The 25846-nt window shown below is 47.4% G+C and overlaps 3 protein-coding genes across 3 annotated transcripts; 1 reads left to right on the top strand and 2 right to left on the bottom strand.

The window, feature by feature from the left end:
* Window positions 1-2128: 2128 nt before the first annotated feature.
* On the bottom strand, window positions 2129-3920 carry LOC119298450 (7-deoxyloganetin glucosyltransferase-like). Its single transcript, XM_037575846.1, has 2 exons — window positions 3293-3920; window positions 2129-2931 (listed from the first exon to the last, which is right to left on the bottom strand). Exons 1-2 carry the CDS (start codon window positions 3918-3920, stop codon window positions 2129-2131), a joined length of 1431 nt encoding a protein of 476 aa, XP_037431743.1.
* A 1104-nt stretch (window positions 3921-5024) lies between these two features.
* Window positions 5025-6703, bottom strand: LOC119300450 (AP2-like ethylene-responsive transcription factor CRL5). The gene is made up of 2 exons (XM_037577404.1): window positions 6660-6703; window positions 5025-5871 (listed from the first exon to the last, which is right to left on the bottom strand). The coding sequence occupies exons 1-2, from the start codon at window positions 6701-6703 to the stop codon at window positions 5025-5027; spliced, it is 891 nt and encodes a 296-aa protein (XP_037433301.1).
* Window positions 6704-14349: 7646 nt separating this feature from the next.
* On the top strand, window positions 14350-17300 carry LOC119304155 (putative disease resistance protein RGA1). The gene is made up of 2 exons (XM_037581323.1): window positions 14350-14525; window positions 14813-17300. The coding sequence occupies exon 2, from the start codon at window positions 15712-15714 to the stop codon at window positions 16438-16440; it is 729 nt and encodes a 242-aa protein (XP_037437220.1). The 5' UTR covers window positions 14350-14525; window positions 14813-15711; the 3' UTR covers window positions 16441-17300.
* The last annotated feature ends 8546 nt before the right edge of the window (window positions 17301-25846 follow it).

The following is a 25846-nucleotide window of genomic DNA, read 5'->3' as shown; positions in this document are numbered from 1 at the left end:
GCGAGCGAGCGAGAGAGAGAGAGAGAGAGTGGAAGCGAGGCGATCATGGTTGTTCCGTCCATGCGAGGCCGACAAGGAGCGAACGCAGCGGCGACGGATCAAGGCCGTGGTGTAGCTGCTGGAGGGCCGTGACCCCGACAACTTCGTGGACGAGTGGAGGTGCGTGTTGGAGCAGGAACAGACAGCCGTGACAGCAGAAGTTAGCTGGATTGGTGAAAAAGACTGGTGGTCTACGTTTGGCTTGTAAATCCATGTGAGCATCTTCATCCTTCTTTGAGTGATTGCTCAAGTTGGGGCCACGTGTGCATGCATTATGATCAAACAGCTAACAGAAAGTTAAATACTCGGGGCTGAACTTTGCTATGAATTTCTTAGTTCTCACTGCAATTGTGATAAAAACAAGCTACCCCGCAAAAAAAGATAAAAATAAAGCTACTGTGTTAACATTGTAGTTTCTTTGGAATATTTTTTTATACATTTTTTCATTCCACCACCACTCTGAATATTTTGATCTACTGAATAATATGTCTTTCAGTCCCAAACTTTATGTCTCAGTTTTTAAAAGCCGACCAAAGTTTGGGTGCTGGCTTTTGGCGGGCAACCTCCATGGAGGTGGAGTTGAAAAATTAGGTAATGACATTTTGGAGTTTCAAAAAATTCTAAAGAAAATTCTACACATTTATATGGATGTATTCAACATGTGTATACAATCTGACAATGAAATACATTGTGGTGAGAGCTACACGAAAAAGAGAAAAATCCTGCATTTCTAATAGTGAATAGTGTTTGTACTGTTCATCAGTATGAAAAATCGAGAGTTTTCTTTTTTGTGTAGCTCTCACCATAATGTATTTCATCTTCAAAATTTACATAGTTGTAGAATACATCCAAGTCAACATGTATGAGTTTATTTCAAAATTTTTGAAACATTAAAATATGTTTTTGTTTTTTTTATAAAAAAAGACCTCCATGGACGTCGCCCGCCATTGACATTTAGCGGCTAAAGTTTGTGCTATATCATAGCAGCAGCATTATGACATTTGGTGAACATGGATGGAAATCAAGGTTTATTACTAATTGCTAAGTGCATTATTCTTTATTGTCCTTGGTTCAGGTTATCTTGTGACCTACTAACTTAGGTATTGTTTATTGTCTTCTATTATAGTTTTTCTTAATATTTTCATATCTTTTTTACACACACTTTATATATTAACAGATGTAAATATTCCATATGGTAATACTACACGTGTTCGGTAGCAATTTTTCAGTATGAATGGATATAGCTAATCAGTGTGCTATTGATAGCAGTAGCATTATCAAGGTTGTCAGCACAGACGAAAAGTAAGGTTTAAAACTTATTTTTTATATTTGCAACCTACTAATTTAGGTATTTTCATTGTCCTATATTATTTGAAACCTTTTGAATTTGCTAACTATAACAGTTGCCGCAGTGGAACAACATGAAGAAGACATGCATAAAAAGGTGATTGATTGAATGATTAGGTGGCCACATGGTATGTAATTTATTTTGTCTTTCTTCTCACTCTTTTGCTTATTTTTCTTAGTATCCTTCAGGTTTACAAGAACTAACTGGATGATTCATTTGATTTTGTCTACTATTGGGGTAGGGATGTGTGATATCTTTTCTCCCGTTGAATGGACCGGCATGTTTTCTAGTTTCTACTCCCTCCGTTTCTTTTTAGTTCTCATATAAGGTTTGGTCAAAGTCAAGCTTTGTAGAGTTTGACTAACTTTATATTAAAAAATATAAACATTCACAATATGAAATCAGTATTATCAGATGCACCATGAAACGTATGTTCATACTATATAGTTTTAGTATTGTAGATGTTCATATTTTTTTAATATAAATTTGGTTAAACTTTGTACAGTTTAATTTTGTCCAAATCTTATATGCGGAGTAAAAAAACGGAGGGAGTACTAAAAGAAGAAGAAATGTTGCGCAAGGGTCACTTGGCTAGTCAAGTAAAAAATAGAGGGAGTACGAATGTTGTGGAATAATTAAGAGATACATCATGCATAGAGCAGGTACAATACAACAATTATTAGGAATATTTCTTTACCCAGGATCCCAGGTAAGAGCTAAGATTGCAGTGGAAAGGTGGCGTCAAGGAGCTAGCACGTTGATGATCAACTCCTCGAAGTTGCGGTGAGACGAGCCGCCGGGCTTAGCAGCCTTGACCGCTTTTTCCCTCCACTCTTGCACCTTCTTCTTCATCACCTGCCCCTTGTCCCCCTCCATGACCTCTGTAATAAGGTCCGCGACGGCGTCACTTTGGACGTTGCTGTCTATCTCCATGCCGACTCCCCATTCGTTGCACTGGTACCGGCAGTTGGTCTGCTGGTCCGCGAAAAACGGCCAGCTGATGACCGGCACGCCGCCGCACATGCTCTCCATCGTTGAGTTCCAATCGCTGTGCGTGAGGAACGCGCCCACAGCCGGGTGGTTCAACACCTGCTGCTGCGGGCACCAGGAGGCCACAAGCCCACGCTCCGCCGTCTCGGCCGAGAACTCCGGAGGGAGCACCGCAGTGTCGCCCTTGACGAGGTCGGGACGGATGATCCAGAGGAAATGCCTGCCGCTCTTGGCCAGCCCCCAGGCGAACTCCACTAACTGCTCGTTGTTCATGACGGTGATGCTGCCAAAGTTCACGTACACGACGGAGCCACGCGCCTTGCCATGGAGCCACGGCAAGCACTCCTGCTGCTTCCAGAGGCTCATGCTGATGTTAGAGCTCGGCGCCAGCAGCGGGAGCGGACCAATGGTGTAGACCTTGGGCATGCCAAGCGCCTCCGTGGCGGCCACCACCTCCCCCTCGAGGTCACCGAAGGTATTGACCATCATTGCGGAAGCGCCGACAGAGCGCTCGGTGATCCTGAGCGCGAAATGCAACATGAAGTCGTACGGCACTACCGGAACAGGGTGCTACCCCGACGGCCAAAACAATCCCGACGACAACCGTCGGGTTCCTCGGAGATATGCCGACAGCCTGGTCCTGGCCGTCGGCGTATCCAGGCCGTCGGGTTAGACGGAGCTAAGCCGACGGCACCCGTCAGCATAGAACGGCCGTCGGCCTATCTGCAAGTACGCCGACAGCTGTCGTCGGCTTACAAAGGCCGTCAGCATAGTCGTGGGCCCGGCGACCCCGCTGTTGACGGGCGGCTAACGTCGTCAGAGCTATGCCGACGGCCGAGGCAGGGGTCCGTCGGCATAGGTCCGCACGCCACGTCACTGATCCGGGCCGCACCGTCCAAAACATGTTCCTCAGGCGCGGGGCCGGGCTGCATATGAAGGTGGGAAAGTCCCTGAACCTCATGTTCCTCAGGCCCGGCACGTCTTCCACCGGCGTGTCAAGGTACTCATCAGTCAGCTGTTTGACGTCTTTGATCGGTGCGAGGCCACGTTCGAAGAGGAGGCGGTAGTGGCAGTAACCGACGAAGCTGATGGCACTAGACGTCCATAGCTGGACATAGGGGAGGCCGAGCTCCTTGGCCGCTTCCATGGAGAAATCCATCAGCGCGTCGGCGACGACGCAGGTCACAGGCGGGTGGCCTGTGGCGGGGCCGTTGAGCTCCGCTAGGAGGCGGCGGAAGGGCCCGAGGCAGGTCTCCTCGGTGGACTTGCATAGCGAGGGAACGTCCTGCGTGACGTCGTCGTCGGATGCTGGCAAGCCATCCGGGATGGTGGCAAAGCGGAACCCCGGAACACCGGCCACCGCGGCCGCGCCCCGCGCCCGGACGAGGCGGGCGTGGTTGTACTCGGTGTTGACGAAGGTGACGTCGAAGCCGCAGGCGTGGAGCATCGTGGCCACGTCGAGCATCGGGATGACGTGCCCCTGCGCCGGCGCCGGCAGGCACACAGCGTGCGCTTTCTTGCCCGGTGCTGAAGAAGAACCCATTTCCCCCAAGCTAGCTTTCCCAGACGTGATGACAAGGGCTTTTGGCTTTCAGCTAGCTAGCTATACTCTGGTCTGGTGTTGGATCTTGTCGCTGTTGAGGACATGCATTGCCTTGCATTGGCTGCATATATTTATAGGCAGCACGCACGTTGGATAGCAAATGGTCTGAACCGAAGACGTACGCTTTTTGAAAGTTTGAATTGGCATCGTGGTATGAAGGACGCAAGTGATTACGTCCACGGGTATATATATTTTGTGAGTGTGTCTAGGGCACATCTAGATGTGCTCTAATTATTGCACATCTAAGTGAGTGAATCAAGCATAAAGAGAAAAGGAAAAAAGAGAGAAAATATTTACACGAATCTTAATGTAAGATCAATGACATATGACTTAGATGTGCAATACTTATGGCACATCTAGATGTGCTTTGGCAAAACTGATATTTTGTTTACTGTGGCATCTCCTTTCAGGATGGAAGCTTTCAGTGGAACCTCCACATAAACATGTCTGGTGAGTCTCTTACTCGGCCAAAAGCCTAAAGTGGTAGCTAGTAAATGTGAGCAAACGCGTAAGGGTATCCATGCATGTTACTGATAAACATGGCTGATGAGCTTTATGAAGTACTCCCTCGGTTTTCTAAAGTTTTTTACAGATCTTAATATAAACTACATACAGATGTATATAGATGTATTTTAGGGAATAGATTCACTTATTTTGCTTTGTATGTCGCCCATATTAGAGCATCTCCAACAGGCGCCCAACGCGCCGTGCGGTAAAAACGGATTTGGCGCGGCGCGCAGCGTTTGCTCCAGCAGCCGCGCTGAAAAGCCCCGCGCGCGCAGCTCCAGCAGGCGCGGTAAAACGCAGCGCGCGCTCATTCTACAATATTTTTTAAATTAAAATTACATGGATAAAAAACGATACAAAGATATTTTACATCGGTGCAACTACTACGGCATAGATAGATAGATAGTTCGACATACTTAGATAGATAGATACTACTACGGCATAGATAGATAGATAGTTCGACATACATAGATAGATAGATACTACTACGGCATAGATAGATGGATAGAAACTACTACGGCATACATAGATAGAAAACTACTCCAAGTCGCTACCATCACCATCATCATTCTCGTCGGTGTCGTCCGAGGTTGAGAGCCATATGTCGTCCCAACGTTCATCGTCCGAGGTGAAGAACGACCTCCCACCTGTGGAGACGATGTCGCACTGCTCGTTCGCCACTGCCTTCCGCTGACGCCGGTCCGCCCGCTCCGAGCGGCGCCTTGCCGTCCTCTCCGCCCAGTAGGCACGCTCGGTGTCGACGTCCTCTGGGTGGCGACGGCGCCACTCCGCCATGGCTCGCTCGTCCTCCTCGGCGACGAGGAAATGGCGCTGCCGCCGAGAGTGATCGGCACGGTCCATGTCCGTGATGAGACGCGGCGGAGGGGCGACGCGATGCGCCTCCTCGCGTGTGAAGACGTCCCGAAAATTCATCTGTGACCGGGTCCTCTCCAAGCGCCATGCCGCCGCGTCGTACGCGCGGGCCGCCTCGCGCGCGCTCCGGAACGTCCCGAGGCCGAGCCGGACGTCGCCGGCCCGTATCTCGGCGGAGTACCAGCCGTTGGGGCGCTCGCGGACGCCGCGAAAGCCCGAAGCACCCCGACGGCGCGGTGGTATGGTGGCGCGGTGGTGGCGCAGAAAGCGGCGAAGCGGCGAGGTTGCGAGGAGGAGGGCGCGTGGATGTTCTGTGTGCGTGGCGAAGCGCGGGACTTTATAGGTGCGCGTGAAGCGGCGCGCCAAATCTACCGCGCCGCGTGCCGTTTTCTTCCGCGCGCGCGCAAATGCTTCCCGCGCGCGGTAACTTCCCGCCACCGCTGGAGCGCGCGGAACCAACCGGCGCGCGCGAAAAACTTCTTTTACCGCGCGGGCGCGCGTTTTGCCGCGCCTGTTGGAGATGCTCTTAGAACTCTAAAAAGACTTATATTAAAAAATGGAGGGAGTAAAATAAATATATCCATGCATGTACGTTTTTCTTAATTTTTTTGGTCATTAGTTTAATATATTTCCTAATCCTCACATACATAGTATAGTGAATACTATAAGCTCAATACGATCGTCATTCTTTTCATAGAATAACCTTTCAAGCCTTCCCTGATGGATCTCTATCCTCCTTTGAAATCAATAGAAATCTACTCACCATTCCTGATTATGTCTTGCGTTAATCTGTTTCTGGGAATAATACTTTTATTTACTTTTGACTAAATCAAAAACGGAGAATTGCAGAGGTTGGTGTTACACAAAACACAGTTCTTCATTTTTTTTCATAGAGAACATCTACTTCCCAGCCACCTTGTTGGACTCCACCCTAATCTTAATGTTTGACATTTTTATTGCATACCCGACTATGTGGCCCATTGTCTGTATTTACGTGCCAAAAGTCTACACTGTTAAGCCAGCAGTGCTACGCGGACGACAGAATTCAGACGATTCACAGACGACACATACATCCAGCCGGACATGCGCATGAATGAGCAGAGTACCGGCCGCTGGATGTTCAGGTCGTGCATAGATCGGGCAAAAGCATCGTGTGTGGAGCAATTTCGCTGTTAAGCAACGCATCCTTTGGATTCAGTTAGTGCTGCCTATTATGATCATTATAGCTTAGTGCTAGAATGTGGAAGGTCTAGAGACCTTTCTCTTAATTATCCACCATCGCTTGAGCTGTAACTGAACCTGTACTTGATGCATATAAACTGAGCAATACTAGTGTAAGCCATCACGGCATTTCCATCTAGCTGACTTGGTATACAGAGCAAAAAGATCCTATCCTCATGGCCGGCACCGCCGCTGCCGGCTCCAGCTCTTCAGCTCCGATCTCTGTCACGTCACTCGCCAACCTCATCACGATCTGTCTCACACGGGATAACTTCCTGCTATGGAAGACCCAGGCCGTTCCTGCCCTTGCCGCAAACGGCCTGTACGGCTATGTCGCCGGCACCGTGGAAGCACCACCGCACACCATCATGCAAGGAACCGGTGAGGCAGCCGTCGAGGTGGCCAACCCGGAGTTCCTTCACTGGTACTAGCAAGACCAGCTCGTGATGATTGCTCTCCTAGGATCCATGACTGAGGATATTCTTGGTCAGATGACACAGTTGACGACCTCTGCTGCAGTTTGGACTGCTCTCCATGACATGTTTGCTTCACAAAATCGAGCTCGTGTTATGCAACTAAGGTACCAGCTCTCTAATCTGAAGAAGAACGACCTCTCTGCGTCGGAATACTATCGCAAGATGAAGGGGTTCGCTGATGCCATGGCCTCCATCGGCAAGCCCCTATCTGATGACGAGGTGCTTGGGTACATGCTCGCTGGGCTGGGCTCCGAGTTCGAGCCTCTTGTTGCGTCGATCACGGCACGTGATGACCCCGTGAGCCTCAGCAGCTTTTATGCATTTCTTCTCAGCGCTGAAATTCGTCTTGAGCAGCAGAACTCAACTGGAGAGATCCATCCCTCTGCCAACGCTGCAGCACGTGGCAGCGATGCACGTGGCGGGCAAGGCGGACAAGCTCGTGGTCGTGGCGGGCGTGGTCGCGGCAATGGGCGCTCCAACCTGAAGTGTCAGGTGTGTGGCAAGTTCGGCCATGACGCGCTTCACTGTCGCAATCTCTTCAACCACGCGTACCAGCCGGAGGAGCACTGCGAGCGCTCCGGCAACGTCGCCAACACCGGCTCCTACTCCATGGACATGGACTGGTACGCGGACACTGGTGCCACCGACCACCTGGCGAACGATCTCGACCGCCTAACCGTCCATGAGCGCTACGGTGGCAAGGACAAGGTGCACGTCGCCAATGGGGCAGGTTTGTCTATCTCACATGTTGGTCACTCCACTATTTCCGGCTCGTTCAAACCTCTTTATCTTCGCAACATTTTGCATGTTCCTCGTGTAAACAAACACTTGCTATCCGTGCACAAGTTAGTCTCTGACAATGATGCTTTCGCTGAATTTCATCCTCACTTGTTTTATCTAAAGGACCGAGCAACAAGGAAGGTTCTTCTTCGCGGTAGATGTCGTGAAGGTCTTTATCCGGTGCCAAGCTTCAAGTCCTCACCTATCGTGTATGGTCATCGCGCCTTCTCCGGTGTCAAGCTCTCCTCGGATCTTTGGCATCGAAGATTAGGCCACCCATCCAAAAGTGTCGTTGAGTCAGTTCTTAGGTCAAATAAATTTGCTTGTGCACCTTCGATCGAGTCTAATAATGTTTGTGATGCTTGCCAACGAGCTAAGGTCCATCAATTACCTTTTCGAGATTCGAGTCATGTTACTCATGCTCCGCTTGAAATTATTCATTCTGATGTTTGGGGACCTGCTATTACCTCTGTTGGAGGCTTCAAATATTATGTGAGTTTTTTGGATGACTTTAGTCGTTTCACATGGATTTATCTTCTCAAGAGAAAATCCGATGTCGAGCAAGCATTTTACACCTTCCAAAAACATGTTGAGCGCTTGCTTAATACTAAAATCAAAACTGTCTAGTTTGATTGGGGTGGGGAGTACCATCGCCTATCTAGATATTTTCAGCGGGAAGGCGTTACTCATCGTGTATCCTGCCCACACACCTCACAACAAAATGACATCGCTGAACGCAAGCATCGCCATATCGTTGAAACCGGCATCGCACTCCTCGCTCATTCCTCTCTCCCAATCCGTTTTTGGGACGAAGCCTTCATTACCGCTTACTATTTAATTAATCGCATGCCAACTCATGTTCTTCAAAACACCACGCCACTCATGTGTCTTCTTAACGAGAAACCAGATTATACTTTTCTCAACGCCTTTGGATGTGCATGCTGGCCGAACCTCCGCCCATACAATAATCGTAAACTCGATTTTCGTTTCCGACAGTGCAATTTTCATTCCCGACAGTGCGTATTCTTGGGCTATAGCTCTATGCACAAAGGCTACAAGTGCCTTGATCGATCAACTGCCCGTATTTATATTTCCCGCGACGTTGTTTTTGATGAAGAATTTTTTCCTTTTGCAGCCGCATCTTCCACTACTCCCACCACCACACCCATTCTTCCCACACCTCCTTCAGTTTTTCCTGTAGTCGAGCCGGCCGTAGTGGATGATCGCATGCAGAGATTGAAGGAAATATGCCCTAGAGGCAATAATAAAGTTATTATTTATTTCCTTATATCATGATAAATGTTTATTATTCATGCTAGAATTGTATTAACCGAAAACATAATACATGTGTGAATACATAGACAAACAGAGTGTCACTAGTATGCCTCTACTTGACTAGCTCGTTAATCAAAGATGGTTATGTTTCCTGACCATGAACAATGAGTTGTTATTTGATTAACGAGGTCACATCATTAGTTGAATGATCTGATTGACATGACCCATTCCATTAGCTTAGCACCTGATCGTTTAGTATGTTGCTATTGCTTTCTTCATGACTTATACATGTTCCTATGACTATGAGATTATGCAACTCCCGTTTGCCGGAGGAACACTTTGGGTGCTACCAAACGTCACAACGTAACTGGGTGATTATAAAGGAGCATTACAGGTGTCTCCAAAGGTAGATGTTGGGTTGGCGTATTTCGAGATTAGGATTTGTCACTCCGATTGTCGGAGAGGTATATCTGGGCCCTCTCGGTAATGCACATCACATAAGCCTTGCAAGCACTGCAACTAATATGTTAGTTGTGAGATGATGTATTACGAAACGAGTAAAGAGACTTGCCGGTAACGAGATTGAACTAGGTATTGGATACCGACGATCAAATCTCGGGCAAGTAACATACCGATGACAAAGGGAACAACGTATGTCGTTATGTGGTCTGACCGATAAAGATCTTCGTAGAATATGTAGGAGCCAATATGGGCATCCAGGTCCCGCTATTGGTTATTGACCGGAAACGTGTCTTGGTCATGTCTACATTGTTCTCGAACCCGTAGGGTCCGCACGCTTAAGGTTTCGATGACAATTATATTATGAGTTTATGAGTTTTGATGTACCGAAGGAGTTCGGAGTCCCGGATGAGATCGGGGACATGACGAGGAGTCTCGAAATGGTCGAGACGTAAAGATCGATATATTGGACGACTATATTCGGAGTTCGGAAAGGTTCCGAGTGATTCGGGTATTTTCCGGAGTACCGGGGGGTTACGGGAATACGGGGAAGAGTATTGGGCCTTGATGGGCTTTAGTGGGAAGAGGAGAAAAAGGCTGCGCCCCCCCTCCCCTCTAGTCCGATTTGGACTAGGGAAAAGGGGGCCGGCCACCTCTCCTTCTCCTCCTATTCCTTCTCCCTTCCTCCCCTCTTGGTGGACTCTTACTAGGACTTGGAGTCCTAGTAGGACTCCCTATCCTGGCCGCACCTTTGCCTTGGCCGGCCTCCTCCTCCTCCATCCTTTATATACAGGGGCAGGGGGCACCCCATAGACACAAGTTGATCCACGTGATCTATTCCTTAGCCGTGTGCGGTGCCCCCTGCCACCATATACCTCGATAGTACTGTAGCGGAGTTTAGGCGAAGCCCTGCTGCTGTAGTTCATCAAGATCGTCACCACGCCGTCGTGCTGACAAAACTCTTCCCCGACACTTTGCTGGATCGGAGTCCGGGGATCGTCATCGGGCTGAACGTGTGCTCGAACTCGGAGGTGCCGTAGTTTTGGTGCTTGATCGGTTGGATCGTGAAGACGTACGACTACTTCCTCTACGTCGTGTCATCGCTTCCGCAGTCGGTCTGCGTTGGGTACGTAGACAACACTCTCCCCTCGTTGCTATGCATCACATGATCCTGTGTGCGCGTAGGAAATTTTTGAAATTACTACGAAACCCAACAGAGATATGATTTAACCTTGCTTTCTAATGCGTCGTCAAGTCCTTCTGATGTGCATGCAGGTTCCAGCGACTCGACGTCCTCTGGCTCTATGTCGCCATGCACACCGCATCGTCGCCATGTAGACGGGCCAGCTCCGACGTCCCCCGTCCTTCCGAGCGGGTCGCAGACTCCAGCCTCGTCTACAGCCGAGTCTTGCACCTCGCCTGGCCCAGACACGAGCTCTCCTGGCGCGGCGTCCCTAGCGTCTCCGACTTCGCCGAGCGAACAGGAGCCTCCTGCTGCTCCAACTCTGGAGCAGCGTCCGCCAGCTGCTCCTGCCACAGGTACTTCACATCCGATGATAACGCGTCTCCGAAATAACGTCGTGAAGACGCTGGTACCCACGGATGGCACCGTGCGCTATGATCCTCGGCGTCGGGCCTTTCATGCCGAGCCACGCACGTACCGCGACGCACTCCAGGATGAACAATGGCGCCCCGCCATGGAGGCCGAGTTCTCCGCTCTTCAGCAGAACAAGACATGGACTTTAGTTCCACGGCCGCCCGGAAAAAATGTTATTGGATGCAAATGGATTTTCAAGGTGAAGCACAAGTCTGATGGTTCTCTCGACAAGTTCAAAGCTCGTCTAGTCGCACGCGGCTTCACACAGCAGTACGGAATTGACTACTTCGACACCTTCTCACCTGTGGTTAAGCCTGCAACCGTGCGACTCGTGCTCTCTCCTGCAGTTTCCCATGGATGGCAGCTTCGTCAGGTTGACATTAGCAATGCATTCCTGCATGGTATTCTCATTGAAGAAGCTTATATGCAGCAGCCACCCGGCTTCCAGGATCCCTCGCGTCCAGATTATGTGTGCAAGTTGCATAAAGCTTTATATGGCCTGAAACAGTCCCCTCGTGCCTGGTACGCCCGACTGAGTGAACATCTTCAGCAGCTGGGTTTCTATCCTTCAGCAGCTGACACATCTTTGTTCATTTTTGCATGCGGTGGTGTCACCATATACATGCTGGTTTATGTTGATGATATAGTCATTGTGAGTTCTTCATCATCGGCCATGACACGACTTCTTCAGCACCTCTCCGTCACATTTCCTGTGAAAGATCTTGGCTCTCTTCATTATTTTCTGGGCATTGAGGTGCTTCGCAATTCCGGGGGAATCACTCTTAATCAGAAGAAGTATGCTCTTGATCTTTTACAGCGTACAGACATGGCAAATTGCAAACCAGTCTCAACACCGATGTGCACTCATGAGAAGCTTAGTCGGGAATCTGGTCATCGACTGTCCGAAGATGAAGCTTTTCGTTACAGAAGCACGGTTGGCGCTCTCCAATACTTGACCTTAACACGGCCTGATCTCTCATTCGCCGTTAATAAGGTGTGCCAGTACTTGTCCTGTCCGACTGATATTCATTGGGAAGCAGTGAAGAGAATACTTCGGTTTGTGAAAGGGACGGTGTCGACCGGCTTAAATATTCGGCGCTCGCCTTCAACTCTATTGAGTGTGTTCACGGATGCGGATTGGGCTGGCTGTAGCGATGATAGGCGTTCTACTGGCGGGTTCGCAATTTTCTTCGGTCCGAATCTTATTTCATGGAGTGCACGCAAGCAGCCGACCGTGTCTAGATCATCGACAGAAGCGGAATACAAAGCTTTGGCAAATGGTACGGCTGAAGCAACCTGGATACAATCATTATTAAAGGAACTACGTGTTCCTCAGCCTCGTGCGCCCGTCTTGTGGTGTGACAACCTCGGCGCAACATATCTCACGGCGAACCCGGTGTTCCATGCCCGCACGAAACACATCGAAGTTGATTTTCATTTTGTGAGAGAGAAGGTAGCCATGGGTGCTTTGGAGGTCAAATTTATTTCTTCAGCAGATCAAGTAGCTGATGCATTCACCAAGCCTCTCACTAAGGTTATGCTTACTCGATTACGTTCCAATCTAAACCTTAGCACAAGTTAAGATTGCGGGGGAATGTTAAGCAACGCATCCTTTGGATTCAGTTAGTGCTGCCTATTATGATCATTATAGCTTAGTGCTAGAATGTGGAAGGTCTAGAGACCTTTCTCTTAATTATCCACCATCGCTTGAGCTGTAACTGAACCTGTACTTGATGTATATAAACTGAGCAATACTAGTGTAAGCCATCACGGCATTTCCATCTAGCTGACTTACACAAGTCAACCCAACCGTTGTGTGACCAATGTAAGTGTTCTTCCCACACATTTCAAAACTACTATCGTCTGCTATTGCTATTTTCAGACAGATTGGTTGAATTCCACCACCGTGTGCGATAATTAACAACATCGCATACATTGCATTGAGTTGTATTGCGTGCGATATAGTTCACACAATTACCAAAAAAAAGACGGTGTGTGATATTTAAACTTCCACACACGATTTAGTAGGCATAAAGTGTGTGTACACGTATCGCCTTTCGCTCTGCAATATTAAAAAAAAAAAGTCTGCGCCGACACTCCCTGGCATGGGGCGAGTCAATATGGGTTAACTTCAAACTCTGCTTCACTCTGTCAGAAGTTACTCTTTATACTTATATATGAATTTGGATCACAACATAGTGCAACTTATGGTGTTGGGAAATGTAGTAGAAAAAATCGCCATACGATCACTCAGGAACAATATGAAGATGCACGTAGAAAAATTCATGAACATATATGTTCATATGTGATACAAAAGAAAAGATAAATACCTAGATAAAATTGAGCTTTTTCTTTGTTGTATTTGGACTAGGTATTTTGTGTAGACTGCAAATAATCGCATTAGTTAATAAAACTTTACACATACTTGAAGAACATGTATATGTATTTGTAGAAATTTTTTTGGAACTTTTAAATAACTTATATTTTTTAAAAAGGGGCTCCGTGTAGCAAGTCCTGTGTAACGGCGCGCTCACCACACGATTTTACCTATGTTCCCATGTAACAACTAGCAGAAAATAGCAGCTGAGAGTAAGGGAAATACCCTTTGGTTCCTAGGTGTATATACACCTGATACGGGGAAACAATTAATAATTAAAAAATATCAAAAAATAGAGGTTTTTTAGAATAAACCTTTTTGCACTAGTATATAAATTTTCACGAATAAAATTCTAGAATTGACTTTAGGGAAAAAATTATTGCTATCATAGGTCCCTATTCATGCTATTTTGGCTGATTTGTTTTTGAAAAGATTACAACGTTTTTTTTATTTTGCTGGGATTTTTTTACAGGTACAATGGAGGTTCAATATTTCAGAAACATTTTCAGAATTTTTGGATTTTTCATTTAATTACTAAATTGTTTCTCCATGTAGGATGTATATATTTATTGACCAAAATATAGGATGTGTGTACACCATAGACCAAACGTTCCTGTCTGTGAGAGTAAGCAGCCCAGTCATCCAGCTGGCCAGTGGCCCATATGAAGATGGAAATGCAGCAGCCCAGTAATTCAGAAGGCCTCCAGGCTCCAGACGAGCTCTGGACCAATTTGTGCGAGAGCTCCTCTGCATATTTGCTAAAAAAAAAGCTGCTCAGAATCAGAGTGAGGAAGAAATTGTGGGAGCAACAGCAGAGGATGAGAGGAGGCAGCACCGCCGCCCGACGCCGTACGCCTGGCCCCGCAGCCGTCGGCTCGCCGGTGCACTCGTCCGCCGCCACTCGCCCTCCACCCTCACCGTGGTGGCAGGCTAGATGCAGCTCAACAACTAAGGCGAGAGATCCCGTTTCCTTTCAACAGGTTTGCTCTCGATCTCTCTGTCTTTCCGACTTATCTCAATCTCATTAGCTGAACAAGTGGTTTGCGGATCAAATTTGTGAAACCCGGATTGATTTTAATCAAATTATAAGTTAGGGTTTTTAAGGCCCATGGCAGCAGGCTAGCAGGTATCAGCTCAACAGCTTTAAGACGAGGCGCCGAGCACTAGCAGGGGCGATTCCAATTTCTGTCAACAGTTTTATTTCAATGTTAACTGAATAAATGATTCATAGACTCATTTTTGTTTTGTTTTGTTTTGTTTTATACAGATTGGTTTCGAGGGAGGTCGGTTGAATTTTCTCAGGTTTCAGTTATGGCTCATTCGGAGAGAAAAAAGTATCCACTCCATCAATATCACGATACAAATATCGTATTCGAACCGTATATATACCCTTTAGCTTCTTTGAGAACTAAATATGCGCTTTGGGGCTCCTTTGGACACAAAGAAATTTCTGCAGACTGAAACTGTAGTAGGACTTGGTCAGTGCATGCCAAGTCTCTCCTTGACAGATACGCTATGCTCCGAACTGCTGTTCAAGTTCGGGCTAGTTGAATACTAGGTTCAGATGATAATGAAGTGTTGGCAGCAAAGAACCAAGGGTTGGTTCTCAGTCAAGTCTGTTTGATTGATGCAGCGAAAAATATGTGGTGATGCTTCAGCAACAACGACCGGACAGTTGGTTCTCAGTCAAGTCTGTCTCATAGAAAGATACATGGTGATGGTCCGCCAACAAAGATCCAAGAGTTAGTCAGATCTGTGTGGCGATGGCTCGTCAACAATGGCCCAAGAGATCTAGTGTTGTACCTGCCATTAGGAACCAGTCATGTCTATGTGATAAAGCAACAAAAGTTGCAACCCGATACAACGGATGGGGTGCATGGAATCGATCCAATTCTAGTGAGTGGAGCACTGGCCATTTTCTGTGGTAAAACGTTTTACTATTGACCAGCAAGGTTGACTTTGCTAACCAGTGTTCATTCCTGAGGATACAAGTCCCCCTAGTCCCAAATCGATCCCTCCTTTTTTGACCAGGAACCATGACTTTGATAACCAACAATGACCATGGAGGCAGGGGCAGAGCATAAAAGGAGTTTGCAGAGACATGAACTATTCAACTTCCAAGCTCAGCGTTCATTCCCGAGGTACAAGCCCCCCTAGTCCCCGCAAATGGAGATTTTCATTTCTGCGTTGATGGGTGAACTCATATCAAGATCCATGAGTTCCATCATCAACAAATACTCCAAGCCACCGGCGGAGGCCGTGGAGGCTGGCTTAGAGAGGATTCTACTCGGGGGGCAGGTCATCATCGACGAGGCCATGGGGCGGCACATCACAAACCATGGAATGCTCCAGCAGCTTAGCATGCTGAGGTATGCCATGTACCAAGGCTACTATGTGCTCGACACCTTCAGATGCCAAGCATACCAAGAAGAGGAGAATATTCAGGCTGTGAGTCAATCTGGGGTCGTGTCCAAATTTCGTTATGCACAATGGCTCTGTCTCTCCAGCGGCAACAGCAAGAAAACATCAGAAGCGCTTGAAGAGGCCCTCGACGGTTTGAGATCCATGATTCTTGATGCCAGTGAGATGGTGAGGTTCCTGACAACATATCCTCGCTTGCATCGTCAGCCTTACAGCATGCATCTCTTGCTGGACAAGTGCATGTTTGCCCGCCAGAGGGAGACAGAAGTAGTTATGAACTTCCTTCTGTGCACACAATCTTGCACTGGTAGCTTCGATGTGCTCCCAATTGTTGGTCCAGAGAATGTTGGAAAGAGCACTCTTGTCGGTCATATCTGCGAAGACGAAAGAGTACATGATCGTTTCCCCCAGATTATTTTTTTCAGGCATGATAATTTCAGAGCTGAAGACGTAGCCGCTTTGAGAGGCAGATGAGCAGCAAGATATGAGAATAATGAGAGATTGCTGATCATCATCGACATAGTTGGGGATCTTGATGAAGATCTGTGGGAAAACCTGTGCTCTCTTTGCCGACAGAGCACTACAGGTGGTAGTAAAATCATTATCACAAGCCGGTCTGACAAGATCACAAAGCTTGGAACAACACAGACTCTAGTACTGAAGCATCTGTCTGATGAGGCATTCTGGTATTTTTTCAAGGTGATTACATTTGGAAGTACAGATCCCAAGATGCACCCGAGGCTTGTGTATTTGGCAATGGAGATAGCAAAATTGATGTATAATCTCGCTGAAGCAAGCATCACTGCATGTGTATTGAGAGCCAATTTTAACATCGATTTCTGGTGCAAGGTTCTGGCATTCCGACGAGGGTGCATGCAGAAGCAGCTCTGTAAGTTTGGGGTGCATCCGTGTGAACTTCTCAGTGGGAATAAACCTGTGTATCTTCAACGAATGGGTAGAACTACTGAAGATGTTCTTGTTCTTGGTACTAATCAGACATGCTGTTCTGAAGAGGAAGTTCCCAAGATAATGGCCGTAGATGTTTTGTGTGGAATCGCCAGGCCTCAAGGGGGGACATTTAAGGTCCTTCTATGGAAGTCTCGGATACCGCCCTACCATACCTACATCCAAACTTATGAGATTCGAGAGCTGCAAGCTAGAGCGGTGAAGAGGAAGCGCCCTCTGATGAATGGTATTAGACATGTTTAGTTTTGCTCATGTAAGTCGTCTATACTCTTGTGCTGCTATTTTCTGCTATGTTGTATAACTGAAAAATAAGGTATGCTATCGAGACATACATTTCTTTTATTATGCCCCTTGGCCAAGTTTCTTCAGAGTGTAACAAGTTGCGCCCGTTTGTTTGATTGTTATAAGCACCGTACACTGCGATGCCACCCTATGACGCTAATGATTCCTTCATTTACTGTTGAAACTACTAGCTCACAACATAGTGCCAAGCCTCTATGTAACTACAAAAACAGAGTGATCTTTTTCTTCCACTGAAAAGAATAATTATATGATCTCATGGGTTTTCTGTTATTGATATCCAGATTCTCATTGTTAAATCTTATCACTCTTATTCTCGGTAAGTATGAATGTGGAGTCGCATCCCGCTAACCGAGCTACTAGTCTATGCTGATGACAGCAAACATACTTAGTTAATACTCCTTCCGTCCCAAAATACTTGTCCAATGAAGGACGCGGGCTTACGTGGGACGTCGTGACAAGCAAGCCTGGTGATCTCTAGCTAGCTAACCACGGTGGAAAAACTCAGCATGGATTGTGGCCTCCCTGTGAATACCACAATCAGCCAGGGTCCATGGATCCTGCAGGCATTTGCCACCGTATACTAACCCACAAGAGTCCGTTAGCTTCTTCCTCGCCTGGATCTTACTCCTGACGGCAGCGACCGTGTCAGAGCTTGCCACGTCAAGTGTGATTGTCTCACCTGCAAAGATCCTGACAAAGATCTGCATCTTCTCCACGGAGGGCGAACCCATTCTTCTTTCCAAAGGCGGCAAAGGTGGCAACTGTTGTGCTTCCTGCATAAACCTCCCCTTGAACGCATCCGTGAGCGCAGTCTTCGAATTGACCACCGCTCGCAGTAGCGCAACAGCCTGTAACAGATTGCGACACATTATTATTCAGAAAGAACTATAAAACAACTGTTAGGGCATGTACTATACTAGACTTGCCTCTTGTTTGCTGATAGCAATGTCCATCTCCACCAGGTCTCTCTTGTGCCAGTGCTTCAGCACCGACACTGCAGAAGCCTGATACATACGAAGGTCATTGTCAACCACATATGTGTGATTCCTGACAAACTCAGGATGGCACGAATGGCATGATCTTTTATCTTTCCCGAAGGAGCGGCCTATCTTGAACGGGTCAAGGCTTGGGTCCAGCAGCCTCTTTATGTCACGAAAGCAGGGGCCTGTCAAGAATCCAGCCCTGTCTAGACCGACAATGCTCCTGCAAAGATTGTTGAAACTGCCGCACAGATGAGAGGTGTCGGCCAGGTTCTTCACGATGCATCCCATGGGGTAGGTCAGGAAGCTGAGGAGCAGGTCTACGAACTCGTGCTTGCACTCTGCATACATGACCTTCCTGTCCTTCCTGTCGTAGAAAAGCTTGATGAGGACCTGTGGATGAGATCCAAAAACTGTAGGATCGCCGGTTTCTTGATATGAAGGCTTGGGAATCGTGGGTAAGAGCTCCGCGAGTAATGATCTTTTTGCCAAAACTGTGCGAACAGCTTGACCATTTCCTTTCGCGAGAAACACGTCGGTGAATATTGTGGTGGATGAGATGCAGGTCTTGAGCAAGGAAACCACCTGAAATTTATGAAAAGAATTCAACCATTAGTGATAGGTAGCTGGTAAGCATCAGGCCAAGCAAATTCAGTTTGGATCAGCTGTCTGAATCGTGCCACTTCCAACCATTCTCAGTCCTTATCTCAAAATCACTTCATGGCTTCATATAAACTACCATTACTATTTCACAAACATTTCAGTTAAGTTACACACCTTCTAAAAGAGCAATCTTCGGCTTATAGTATTTAGAATAAAATGCATCGACGGTGATTAAACTTGTGACGAAAACTCAGTTTGATCACATTCTTGTCACTGCCAATGTATTTTACTCCCTCCGTTCCTTGAGTTTTTACTATGTTGGAAATTTCGCAGTGAGTTTTTTGTGGCAAGTTCAGTTACCGCCCATGCATTTGCTCTAGTATTTACTAGTATGTTGGAAATTCTGGAGAATTAACAAAAGAATTATGTTTACCTCGGTCCATCCAACGTCGACGTCCACCTCCTCGTAGCCATCTCTGATTCCAAAATCTGCGCCGAGCCCCCTTAGAAAAGACACCACATTGCTCGTCGACGCATGTTTGATCACCAAGTCGTCGCTGATCACAAAACGTTCTTTCCAGTTGGAGAACACCTCTTTGCGTGGTGTTTGGTTGTACACATGCACCAGCCTAGCCATGGCGATCTCCCAGCATTGCGTGCAACTTCGGCGGTGTCGCTGTTGGCCAATATGTTTTTCCACGGAAGAAGTACACGCTGAGCAGAGAGAACGATGGCACCTGCACACGTATAAGAAGAATTCTCATGCATGCATATAATATAACCAATGCAATAGACAGACAGCAATATCAATCTTGTGATAATCTGAAGAAATCCTAGATGTAAATTGGTCGCATGTAGTGCAACCGGTATATAAGACGAAGAAAAAGAATGAGATACAGACCCGAATTCGTCCTTGTGCGTTGGCCTGTGAAGCGTGCCATGGCAGGCGTCAACCTTCAACAGTTGGGCGTCGCGGAGGCGGTCGACGCTGCCGCAGAGGTTTGCCAGGCAGCCCGGCGAGGACGATCCTGCGGCGAGCTGGACGGCAGATAGGGGGAGCATGAGGAAGCCGAGGATGACGTCGACGAAGTCGGAGCCGGCATCGGCGAGCAGGACGCGCTTACGCGACCTGTCCACGACGAGCTTGATCTTGATGGCGGCCATAGCCGGCTGAGATAGGAGCGATGGCACGTATGGTATGGGTATGGCGGCCGTTTGCTCAACCAAACCAAAGGAATACGAGACGGTTTGTAGAGTCCCAAGAGTTTTTGCCCCGGCCTCTTCAGAGTTCCGGGACCACCGTTACTTCTCCAAATTCCCTCGCGCATTACTCTTCGTCTTCGTCTCTTGGTCGACGTCAGTGTGGCTACTGCACCTATGGCCAGCATCAAGATCAAGCTGGCCGTGGACAGGAATCGGAACCGCGTGCTGTTTGCCGACGCGGGCTCCGACTTGGTCGACGTCCTTCTCAGCTTCCTAACTCTCCCGCTCTCCGCAGTCCAGTTCTGCACAGCAGGCGCGACTTCATCCCCGGGTTGCCTCTCCAACCTCTGCGACAGCGTCGTCAACCTTAGGGAGAGTAAGCTGCTGATGGTTGATTCCTGCCACCGGATGCCTCTCACGCCTTCGAAAGAGCATGAGTTTGGGATCTATGGGTATATATCTTTATTTTTAATGGAGCAGTTGGTAATCTTTGCCGGTCAATTTTTGTCCCACCAGAGACGGTTAATTTTCGTCCTCCATCCCACCTCCTGCTACCCAGCGATCCCCCCTTCCTCCCTCCAGACCGATAAAAAAAACGGCATGCTACCACGAGGCCCGTTATGAAACACTACGGTTCGGCGATAGAAAATCGTCCTAAAAAAATCTAGGACGGTTAACCTACGAAAATTAACCTAATCGTACTATTCCCAACTGAAACCCTCGCACCCGAATCGTCGATGCACTTGCCCGTCGCCGTCATTCGTCCCTATCGTCCCTACGTACACGCACGACTCGAGCAGCAGTCTTGACACCGCCCTCCATCCATCGCCCCAGATCCACCCCTTCGCCGTCGCCGCTTCATCCATTCGCCGCCGCCGTTCCATCGCTCCGCCGCGGATCCATCCCTTCGTCGTCGCCCCGCACATCAAAGCCACCGCCCTCCATCAGACCATCCCCGTTTAGGACCTGCCGCGGATCACGTCCAGAATCCTGAATTCTCGCTGGACCAAGGCGGCGTCCACCACGTCATCGTGTTATGCTAGCGGCGATTGGGAGGCGATCCGGGCTGCTAGGGTTTAACCATGGCCTGGTCATGGTGGCACCGGAGCATGTGAGGTGAGCGCTGCCGGACTCGTCCGCCTCGCCATCACTGATGATCGCGTCGGCTGTGGCCACGTCCCTCGGCTGTGATGATGGAGGGAACCGCCATCACTGCTAGGCTCTCCACCCATGGACGTGTCGGGTCGCTGCTCGGGGCCAGCCCCCCGCTGTGCTAGATCGCGCCTCGGCTTCAGCAGCCTGACCGTAGGGGCGAAGCAACAGCACACTCATACAGCAGGGATCAGGTACGCCATTAAATTTTCCTGCGTGATGTGTAAGTAGACGATCTATTTGTAGTTTTTAGTATGCTAGATCGATTCAACAGAGCCAAACGCACGTACATGCAAAGCTCTAGATCGTAAGCATACTGGCAAGCAACTTGATTGATGTTCCCCACACGTACGTGATGCTCCTGTTTCTCTTTATTTGTTTTTAGTACCGACACAATTAGGCCTCCATGTGATCGATGTACTTTTCCATGTCACAAGGAATTTGGTATGCATGAAGATTTGACTGTGGTTGGAAGAAATTGTTGAACAATTGTTAGTAGTCCATTGTAATCTGTGCCATTTGACGCCGATGGCAAACAAAAATGTTGTTAATAATTTTCTGTATTCAGCCATGAACCACATGATGGCACCGCCGCAAGATTCCCAAGGGCAGCAAGGTCATGTACGAGTTGGACAAGAAGGCGAGGCTCATCAAGGCCAACCGCGTCCTCCACTCCTCCACGGCCGGCCCACACAACTCATCCTCCGTCTTCAGCAGCTGTGCAAGAGAGATCACGGTGACAAGTGAAAGACAGAGATGATTGTACATCCTTGCTCCTTTTCTTCTTTCAGCATTACACACGTAGTAACACCATTCTCGCCATCCATCCCACAATGACAAGAGCCTTTCTGGAGCACAAACCAGGGCAATATCTTCCGCTTAGATGTTCATTTTCATTTTAATTCACAATTTTTCCAGAAGGATCAACCTAACCCGTGATTTCTATTTCTTTTTCAGATCTGCTATTCGGTAACATGATTTGGTGTGATACTAGCTGACCGTTAAAATCTGGTTTAGCTTTTAGTCCTAATTTTTATGATAAAATAATAGTCAATGTTCAGATGCACTATTGTGGTCTTTCATCAAGTTGAAACCCATTTTGAAGTTTCAATATCCCTTGAATTCTTAATGAGTGGATGTTGAGGAGTCGTCAATGTGTTTCGTTTCATGTAGGTGGATGCGGTTATGGTTATGGTGGCGTACATCTAGGGCATTTAACGGTTTATGTGTGCAGATACAAGAGGCAGATTAATGATCATGTTAAGGAGCATGTTGATGTTGCTGAGGTATGCCCCCCACCTCTTGAGAATATTGATGACACTATGATCTCTTGATGCCAATTTCTTCAGTTCGTCGATCACATATTTTTTGGTGCAAAATGCCTGAAGCTTATGACATGGGTGAAGGTGTTAATCAAGAATAGAGATTCTCAGTAGCAATGCAGCGATACAGGTACATATGTCCTTCTACATGACAATATGAGACTCTATGTAATTTCCTCTAAACTTGTTTAAACATATTATTTTTTTAAATTTGCTAGACAAGCAGAGATCCTAAGGCCAAAGATAAAATGAATCCTTTTGCTGAACAGGAAGCATGGGAAGAACATCAAATATGTAATGTTGTTTACTTGGATTAACCACATGCAATCGGTATTGCCACTGTCTTTATGATACCATATGTATGCTCTTTGTTGTATATTTAGCAATTGGTCGACTTGATTCAGGAAAGTCAAAACTGGAATTTGGATCAGAAGATAGAAAGCGGTCTTCTAATGAATGCCGGTAATGTTTTTATTCTTTTTGTGAATTGTTCATCAGCAAATTTTACTTCTCTCTTGATTCTAAGGGTCCATCTTCCTCTTAGAGTTGTGACAAGCCATGTAATTAATTAACAGTGAACTGCATGTCGATTGTATGGTCAGAAATTTTGTTTTGTATAAAAAGATCTTGGAAGTGTGTGCTTGGATTGGAGGTATTTCTTTAGGGTGCTTCGGTAGTTAGTTAAAGCTTGTACTAAATAATAAATATCACACGAAAGTACCCCTCATCAGTTGATCTTGGAAGTTCTGATGCTTGGTGGAGCCATTCTTGCAGCCTGAAATTTTGTATTTTTCTGCAGGTTGTACAAGAGCAGCTCTGATGCTCAGTGGAGGTCCTGATGTAGTTGATCTTGGAAGTTCTGATGCTTGGTGGAGCCATTCTTGCAGGCTGAAATTCTGTATTTTTCTGCAGGTTCTACAAGAGCAGCTCTAATGCTCGGTGGAACCATTCTTGGTTATTATCCTGTCAGAGTTCTGCCATCTAAGACTCCAATTTTTTTCCTTTTGACCCTAAGTTTCTTCCTTGAGTAAGTAAATTTAGACTACACACGAGAGTGAGGAGACGAAGTTGGAAGGAGAGAGTGAAAGATCATGGATGTCGCCTAGAGGGGGGGTGAATAGGCGCTTTAAAATAATTACGGTTTAGGCTTGAACAAATGCGGAATAAACCTAGCGGTTAATTTGTCAAACACAAAACCTACAACAACTAGGCTCACCTATGTGCACCAACAACTTATACTAAGCAAGATAAACAACTATGTGATAGTAAGATATATGACAAGAAACAATATGGCTATCACAAAGTAAAGTGCATAAGTAAAGGGCTCGGGTAAGAGATAACCGAGGCACGCGGAGACGATGATGTATCCCGAAGTTCACACCCTTGCGGATGCTAATCTCCGTTTGGAGCGGTGTGGAGGCACAATGTTCCCCAAGAAGCTACTAGGGCTACCGTAATCTCCTCACGCCCTCGCACAATGCAAGATGTCGTGATTCCACTAAGGGACCCTTGAGGGCGGTCACCGAACCCGTACAAATGGCAACCCTTGGGGGCGGTCACCGAACCCGTACACTTTGGCAACCCTTGGGGGCGGTCATCGTTACCCGTCAAATTGCTCGAGGCGATCTCCACAACCTAATTGGAGACCCCGACGCTTGCCCGGAGCTTTACACCATAATGATTGAGCTCCGAACACCACCAACCATCTAGGGCGCCCAAGCACCCAAGAGGAACAAGCTCAAAGGTACCAAGCACCCAAGAGTAATAAGCTTCTCAACTTGTAACTTCCATGTATCACGTGGAGAACTCAAACCGATGCACTAAATGCAATGGCATGGGCACACGGAGTGCCCAAGTCCTTCTCTCTCAAATCCCACCGAAGCAACTAATGCTAGGGAGGAAAATGAGAGGAAGAACAAGAAGGAGAACACCAAGAACTCCAAGATCTAGATCCAAGGGGTTCCCCTCACCTAGAGGAGAAAGTGATTGGTGGAAACGTGGATCTAGATCTCCTCTCTCTTTTCCCTCAAAAACTAGAAAGAATCCATGGAGGGATTGAGAGTTAGCAAGCTCAAAGAAGGTCAACAATGAGGGAAGAACACGAGCTCAAAGGATGAGGTTCATCAGGGAAGAAGACCCCATTTTATAGGGCCTCCCGAAACCAACCGTTATGTGCTCAGCCCGCACACGAGCGGTACTACCGCTCCACGAGCGGTACTACCGCTTAGCACGGTCAAAACACCCCAACAAGAGAGAAAAACATGAGCTAAAAATCTGCTAGAGAGATAGTACTGCTCTAGGGAAGGTAGTACCGCTTACTACTTATAAGAGGTACTACCGCTCGGGTGGAGAGGTAGTACCGCTTACCGCATATAAGAGGTACTACCGCTCGGGTGGAGAGGTAGTACCGCTTACCGCTTATAAGAGGTACTACCGCTCTACTACCGCGAAACTCGACACGAAAAAGGCGCATCCCCAGAAGAAGCGGTACTACGCGCGGCACAGGGTCGCGGTACTGCTGCTTACAAGCGGTACTACCGCTCTAGAGAGTAGTACTACCGCTTGAGGCTTTCAAGAACACAACAGTGAGAACAGAGGATGCAAAAGAGCCTAAACTGCCACAACTTCTGCATATGAGCTCCGAATTGAGCAAACTCAAGCTTGTTGGAAACAAGACGACGAGGAGCATCAAAACAGCGACTGGTTAGTAAGAAGAGGCAGGGGAGGTATGCCTAACAAATGGAGGAGTGAAACCTCCAACGGAGAAGAACAGGCATAACCTCCAACATCAAAAACATCATAGAAGATGTGAGTGAACTCCGTTTTCGATGAACTCGAGCTTGTCATCAAGATGACCATAATCTCTAAGACTCACAAAGAGAACCAAACAAGAACCAAGAAATATGATGCAAGGATGCAATGGTTTGAGCTCTCTACGAATGATACGGTCAAGCTACTCATCGAGAGCCCTCCTTGATAGTACGACAATCGATCCTATAACCCGGTCTCCCAACTACCATCATGAGACCGGTAAAATAGAAAACCTATCAAGGGAAAACCTTTGCCTTGCACATGGTCCACTTGAGCTAGATGATGACGATCTTGACTCCCTCAAGTTGGACCACCTTTCTTGATTGCGTTGGCTCGATGAAGACTAGTTGATTGCTCCCCCATACTCCACTATGGGTGAGCCACTCTTCCGCACATCTTCACAAGTCCATTGTCACCACAATGGATGGCAAGCTTCAAGCATTTGATCTCTTTGTGATGCTTCACTTGAATTTGCACACCGCAACCATGGGATTGCTTGATCCCTCTCGGTACATCTTCTACACTTTGTGGATTGATCAA

This window comes from Triticum dicoccoides, chromosome 5A (genome assembly GCF_002162155.2).
Source record: "Triticum dicoccoides isolate Atlit2015 ecotype Zavitan chromosome 5A, WEW_v2.0, whole genome shotgun sequence".
In the NCBI taxonomy this organism is placed as follows: Eukaryota; Viridiplantae; Streptophyta; class Magnoliopsida; order Poales; family Poaceae; genus Triticum; species Triticum dicoccoides.
Note: the sequence above shows the minus strand (reverse complement) of the source record. Positions and strands in the feature narration are given on the sequence as shown.

Coding starts and splice junctions, on each gene's coding strand:
- LOC119298450 (XM_037575846.1), bottom strand. CDS start 3,920: ATGGGTTCTTCTTCAGCACCGGGCAAGAAAGCGCACGCTGTGTGCCTG. Junction 2,932..3,292: donor CATATGCAGCCCGGCCCCGC/GCCTGAGGAACA, acceptor CTGTTCCGGTAG/TGCCGTACGACTTCATGTTG.
- LOC119300450 (XM_037577404.1), bottom strand. CDS start 6,703: ATGGCTTACACTAGTATTGCTCAGTTTATATGCATCAAGTACAG. Junction 5,872..6,659: donor TTTATATGCATCAAGTACAG/GTTCAGTTACAG, acceptor CATCTCCAACAG/GCGCGGCAAAACGCGCGCCC.
- LOC119304155 (XM_037581323.1), top strand. CDS start 15,712: ATGGAGATTTTCATTTCTGCGTTGATGGGTGAACTCATATCAAGATCC.